The 7,075-nt window shown below is 43.0% G+C and overlaps 1 protein-coding gene across 1 annotated transcript in view; it reads left to right on the top strand.

Annotated features, from left to right (window-relative positions):
- Window positions 1-1,212: 1,212 nt before the first annotated feature.
- PCBD1 (pterin-4 alpha-carbinolamine dehydratase 1) overlaps window positions 1,213-7,075 on the top strand; it is a 57,329-nt gene continuing 51,466 nt past the window's right edge. The window contains exon 1 of the mRNA XM_069753208.1: window positions 1,213-1,465. Coding sequence (XP_069609309.1) covers window positions 1,463-1,465 — 3 coding nt within the window. The 5' untranslated portion in view covers window positions 1,213-1,462. The remainder of the gene's footprint in view (window positions 1,466-7,075) is intronic.

Genomic DNA, 7,075 nt, shown 5'->3' with positions numbered 1-7,075 from the left:
TCCTATATATATATACACGAGATTGGCGCCCCCGCTCAACGTTGGCTGACCCTATATCTTCTACACGCTCCCTAGTTTAGTGTCTCATTTGGACCATCAGATATGCATGACCGGAAATTTAGATAGGGATTTATAAAAGCCGATATTGACTGAAGGTTAGATTGTGGCAGGGTGAAAGACACGGACAAAAACAAAGTGCAAAAAGTGCTCGTGAATAAAAACAACCTCACTAATTCTGCTGGTAACAAAACCTGCCTGACTGTGGGGGTTGGCGCCCTACTTGTCAGTGGATATGGCGCCCCCACTCAGTGGTGGCTGACCCTTGGATACCCTATGGATATTAGTTTACTTAAACATGTTTAAATGGTAAGCTCACATTTAGTAGCCACATCATAAATGTAAGACGGGAAAAAAATCAACAGCAATATTCAGCCCTAGTTATTTGCTGATATTACATATGTATAAATGATACCAGAGAGTGAGGATCGATACTCATCATATATGCTGATTATTGCGCCTCAACGCGTTTCACCTCTACGGATCATCAGGAGGCAATGATATGTGGATGCATCCACATATCACTTATATAGTTTTTGACACGTTTTTTGTGCGTTTGTGACGTGTTTTTTTTCCGGAGCTTCCCAATGCATTAAATAGCGGGAAAAAGGCAAAAATCCGCAAAATTAATGAACATGCTGCGCTTTTTACCGCCATGCTTTTTTTGCGGAAAAAACGCATCATGTGCACAAAAATTGCGGAATGCATTCTAAATGATGGGATGCATAATGTGTGCTTTTTATATGCGTTTTTATAGCGGTTTATAGCGAAAAAAACACGTGTGCACACAGCCTTACAGTTTTAGACAAGAAGTTCAGCATTTTAACTCAGTATTTGTGAGCCAAAACCAGGACAAGAAGTTGAGCATTTTACCTCAGTATTTGTGAGCCAAAACCAGGAGTGGGTGATAAATCCGAAAGTGGCAACGTGTTTCTATTATACTTTTCCTCTGACTGTTCCACTCCTGTTTTACACTTACAAATACTGAGGTAAAAAAACTCACCAAATACTGAATGTGTGAACGTGGTCTAACAAAGATTGTTCCCAATCCACTCAACTCAAGTCAAAGCTGAACACAGAGCTGTCTATTGTGCCGCACCGATCACATGTGAGCACTATAGTCCTGTATTCATGTAGCTCAGCAATCATTAACCAGGTCACTGATAAGCACAGCAGACAAGTGCAAGTCCTTTCCACAGAACATGGCCACCAACTCCATCCACACAAGCCCTGGTGCTGAATCACCCTGTCCATCAGAGCATTGAGTGAGGCTCAGCCCTGGTTGTTTGCAATGGGCGGATTCCTCATCCACCCCCTCCTCTGAACTCCCAGAATTAGAGGCAGAAGCTCCAGCAAGTGACAGACGCAGCGGCTCAGCCACCGGTTGATAATCCCTGGTGCAGACATGGTAAGGAGATGTTTTTGCTTTTATTGCCATATTGCACTTTATATTAGCAAGGGGATTTTGATTCTTGGGCAGTTGCGGAAGGAGAGGAAGGGACACAAGTCACAGAGCATTAGTTAATGATCAGCTCACAGAGCATTGATGCAAGATAAGGCTGGCTACAGAAACCTCACCTGACTCTTCCTTTTCTGGTCTTGTTACATTGTTTTGCCAATCAGATTGGATGATGAATCTATTTTGTATGATTGTTTTGTTACTTGTATCTAAATGATGAGAATACACATTGTGTCTTCTTGCAGTATAAATATACACTATGGCTCTGGTGCTAACCGACATGCTCGAATACTACGTTCAGGTCCCCACGCCTGCATGGGTTGTAGCTGTGGAACACCCGCAAGGCATGCAGGCACATGGACACGAACATGCCAAAGTCACTCGAATAGCACCCGAGCATGCTCAGATAACCTCATCCGAGCACGTTCGCTCATCACTAGTGGCCATATTTAGTGGCTGGGGCTTTGTACAGTCTAGAGGACAGTAATTGAGGCAAGTAAATCAAGATTTTTAGGTAAATAGATGAGTCTACATGGAGCTCCAGCCTGAAACAAAGCCAAAGGGCTAATTCAGATGTCCATGTTTCGTGACCATGTTCTTTTCATGGATTTCACAGAACATGTACCCATTATAGTCTATGGTGTCGTTGATATGTCCATGGATTTTTGTGGAATTAAGTCGTTTGCAGAAAATCAAGGGAACGGGTCCATTTTTTTTAAATCAAAATCACCTATACAAGTCAATGGTTCAGTGCAAATCAGGGATAGCACATGGGTGACATCAGGGTGCTGTCCGTGAATAATTTTGCAATGGATCGGAGAAGCTTTGTAATATATTTTTTTTGTCATCAGTAAAAATCACTGACAAAATACAGATGGTAAAAACTTGAAACGACTAAAATATTAATAATTTTATTTATACCGCCAACACATTCGGCAGCACTTTAGAATTAAAGTGAAAATCTCTTGTCTCATCCATGGATTGTGCCGCATGTATCAGATGTTTGGTTCACTCTAAATGGGATGTAGTGGCTCAACATAAATTTCGGCTGTACGTGACTATAGACATACAGTATCTTGACAATGTGCAATATGTACGCTGTTAGGATTCCTCTTGCTTCTCATCGACTTCTTTCTATGCACTAGTTGACACATGACTTTAAAAAAAAACTGAAAAAAAAAATTGCAGATTGCATAGTTGTAGATCCTCCCATCAAAATGGAAATAAAGGAAACCCTGAAAAGTCAGTGAAGTGTTGGTTACTACACACAACTTACATTTTTATGTTTCCAGGTCAATCAAAATAAAAAAAAAACGGTCTGTACAAAAAAACAGTGCAATGGACATGCATGTGACCGATAAAGCACAGAGTCGATCATGAGATGAGAACCAGTTTGCTCTGCATGGTTTAATTAACATTGCTCAATGCAAATACAATTTGAAACCGCAGGAAAAAAGTCTGGAAGTCATTGTAGAGACCACGATGGAAAAGAAAATCACGACGGTTTGAATTTATAGCAGCAACATTTAGGCTGCAATCACACTAGCAGTATGTGGTTAGTATTTTACATCAGTATTTGTAAGCCAAAACCAGGAGTGGAACAAATAGAGGAAAAGTATAATAGAAACATATGCACCACTTCTGTATTTATCACCCACTCCTGGTTTTGGCTGAGAAATACTGATGTAAATACTGACCAAATACTGCTAGTGTGACGGCAGCCTTAGGACTCACTCACACAGGCGTATAACACAGCCTAGTGCTATGTGATGTTTTATCGGATAACACTCAGCCCAATGTTATACTATGGGGCAGTGCAATGCTTTTTTTTTTACTCATGCTGATTCGAGATGACAAAATATTCTCAGCATGCTGCGGATGCATGCGATCATCAGAACACGTGCACCTATACAAGTCTATGGGTGAGAGTGAAACATCAGACTGCACTCTGATGCCATCCACGTGCAGTCTGATTACTGCCGACATAGACAATGAAGAAATTAAGTTCTCTGTCTTCTCCACACCTGTGCTGCCATTCTCTCATGTGGGAGAATCGGATCACAGTAAGATGACACTCGGCTCACGCTGTGACTAGTGAAGATCGAATAGTGAAATATTCGGATTTGGGAAAATCGGCACGAATAATTTCTAATATCCGTGTATTCGTACCGCATAATGAATCCAATGCATTGGGAAATCCGAATATTTTTCTGCTGGACCCAACAAACTGATCTGGGGGCCTGAGAAAAAAGCTGAAATGGATGGGAAAGAGCTAAAACTAAATGGGGACAGCATGGAGAAGATGCCCGCTTGGCTTTCTGACTCACATATGGTATCTGGGAATAATGTTGTCAGACTATTGCGCTGGTTTTACGGCTTTTTTAAAAGACCTACCAAACCAAAAAAATGTTTTTAAAAGGGAAAAATGCTAAAATTATTTCCTTCATAATTACATGTAAATAATGCAAAATTTTAAAAAAAATGAAACCTCCCCCTTAGCATATGTTTGCACAGAGCGTTTTTGACTAGCAGAGTGCCAGCAGGTGCCGTGAAACCTGAGTTTGATAAGGGCCCTCAGGTGACCCTGTATCATACATTTGGGAGAGCTCTCACTCCTACATTCAGGAGGACCCTCCCTCATGCCAAATAGCAAGATAGTGGAATACATATTCCCCATCCCTTTATATAACGCCATTTCAAACATGCCCAACACCACCATGTTATTATGCGGCCTTCACTTTTAATTAACAGAGGGCCACCAGGTGCGTTTTGTAAGGTTCATGGTTCATTTTTGCCACCAGGTCCCAATGCTACCACTGTCATAGCGAGTGAAGCTGCTGTAAGGTGAATATAATACAGGAGTTGGGTGAACTGTATGATCAATGTCAGTAAATTGGATTCTACCAGACAGCAAAAGAATTAGAATTAAATTCGGAATACAGCGTATGCAAGCGAGGGCCTGTATTGTGGTCGGTCTGTCAGGCCTGAAACCCATGGCAGGAACATGTACAAGCCTCATTTGACTTGGAAGTAGCCTCCTCAAGGGAAAGAGACAGGAGTGCCAATGACCAATGTGCACAATACCAAGCACTTCTAGAAACTACCCAACTAGGCAGAATGTTTCTTCTGCATGGTTTTGAGCAACAATGGAGTAATGGCAGGATATGTCCCAGAGAGTGTTGAGGTCTGTGGAGTGTATTACTCAGGTGACAGACAGTACTGCAGAGCTCAGGTAAAGGCCTTAGTGTGGCAATGTCAATGTTCCAATATGTGTAAAGCTGCGGCCTGAATAGGTCTGTGGAGCGTTTTAACCCAGTTTCTTAGACATACATAACATACACAAAAACTGGCCAATACCCCACCACCACCAAATTTAGAAAATGTATGGGAAGCAAATGTTAATAAAGAGACATAAGTCTCATTTAGGAACCTGGAAAAGTCAGTAATGGTCTTTGTCCAGCACTGGATAATGTAAATTGCTAACGAATATATATACCCTATCTAACTAACAATTTGTGAACAGACACATATGCTGACAAGGGACAACTGAACGCTGTGCTGAGACAACGAACTGGACGTGGTTGCTGACTGTTGTGTCTGTGCATCTGCAGGTTGTAGAAAGGAGGCCTCAGTGCTCCTTCCTGGACAGCAGAGTGGGAATGACATGACACAGGGGTAGTGCCAGTGGTTTCACCGTCAGACACAGATTTTGTACCCAGGTGTTCCGCCCATCTACTGGGGTGCTGCATATATGAGGAGTATATTGCGCATGCTTACAGAGGTATTATGACAAATTTCCCTTTAGAAAGGGATGTGTGGGTAAGATTTTAGAACTAGAAGCATATACAGTGGGTACGGAAAGTATTCATACAATCTTCAATTTTTCACTTATTGTTTCAGTGCAGCCTTCTGGTAAATTCAAAAAGGTTCCCTTTTTTCATTAATGTACACTCTGCACCCCATCTTGACTGAAAAAAAATATAAGTGTAGTATTTTTTGCAAATTTATTAAAAAAGAAAAACTGAAATACCGCATGGTCATAAGTATTCAGACCCTTTGCTCAGTATTGAGTAAAAGTACCCTTTTGAGCTAGTGCAGCCATGAATCTTCTTGGGAATGATGCAACAAGCTTTTCACAACTGGATTTGGGGATCCTCTGTCATTCTTCCTTGCAGATCCTCTCCAGTTCTATCAGGTTGCATGGTGAACGTTGGTGGACAGCCATTTTCAGGTCTCTCCAGAGATGTTCAATTGGGTTTAGGTCAGGGATCTGGCTGGGACAGTTAAGAATGGTCACAGAGTTGTTCTGAAGCCACTCCTTTGTTATTTTAGCTGTGTGCTTAGGGTCATTGTCTTGTTGGAAGGCGAACCTTTGGCCAAGTCTAAAGGTCCAGAGCACTCTGAAAGAGGTTTTTATCCAGGATAACTTTGTACTTGGCCGCATTCATGTGTCCTTCAATGACAAGCAGTCGTACTGTCCCTGCAGCAGAAAAACACACCCACTCCATGTTTCACTGTTTGGATTGTATTGGGCAGGTTATGAGCAGTGCCTGGTTTTCGCCACACATACCGCTTAGACTTATCACCAAAAAGGTCTATCTTCGTCTCATCGGACCAGAGAATTTTATTTCTCATAGACTGGGAGTCCTTCATATTGTTTTTTTTTTTTTTTTTAGCAAACTCTATGCGGGCTGTCATATGTCTTGCGCTGAGGAGAGGCTTTTGTTGGGCCACTCTGCCATGAAGGCCTGACTGGTGGAGGGCTGCAGTGATAGTTGACTTTGTGGAACTTTGTCCCATCTCCATCTCTGAAGCTCAGCCACAGTGATCTTGGGGTTATTGTTTCCCTCTCTCACCAAGGCTCTTCTCCCATGATTGCTCAGTTTGGCTGGACGGCCTGGTCTAGGAAGGCTTCTAGTGGTCCCAAACTTCTTCCAATTAAGGATTATGGAGGCCACAGTGCTCTTAGGAACCTTGAGTACTGCAGAAATTCTGTTGTAACTTTGGCCAGATCTGTGCCTTACAACAATTGTTTCTCTGAGCTCTTTGGCCAGTTCCTTTGATCTCATGATTCTCAGTTGGTCTGACATGCGCTGTGAGGTCTAAAGGTACCGTCACACTAAGCGACGCTGCAGTGATACCGACAACGATCCGGATCGCTGCAGCGTCGCTGTTTGGTCGCTGGAGAGCTGTCACACAGACCGCTCTCCAGCGACCAACGATGCCGGTAACCAGGGTAAACATCGGGTTACTAAGCGCAGGGCTGCGCTTAGTAACCCGATGTTTACCCTGGTTACCATCCTAAAAGTAAAAAAACAAACGCTACATACTTACCTACCGCTGTCTGTCCTCGGCGCTCTGCTTCTCTGCTCTGGCTGTGAGCGCCGGGCAGCCGGAAAGCAGAGCGGTGACGTCACCGCTCTGCTTTCCGGCCGCTGTGCTCACAGCCAGTGCAGGAGGAGTGCAGAGAAGCAGAGCGCCGGGGACAGACAGCGGTAGGTAAGTATGTAGCGTTTGTTTTTTTACTTTTAGGATGGTAACCAGGGTAAACATCGGGTT

Source organism: Ranitomeya imitator, chromosome 2 (assembly GCF_032444005.1).
Source record: "Ranitomeya imitator isolate aRanImi1 chromosome 2, aRanImi1.pri, whole genome shotgun sequence".
Classification (NCBI taxonomy): Eukaryota; Metazoa; Chordata; class Amphibia; order Anura; family Dendrobatidae; genus Ranitomeya; species Ranitomeya imitator.
This window is presented reverse-complemented; position numbering and strand designations above follow the sequence as displayed.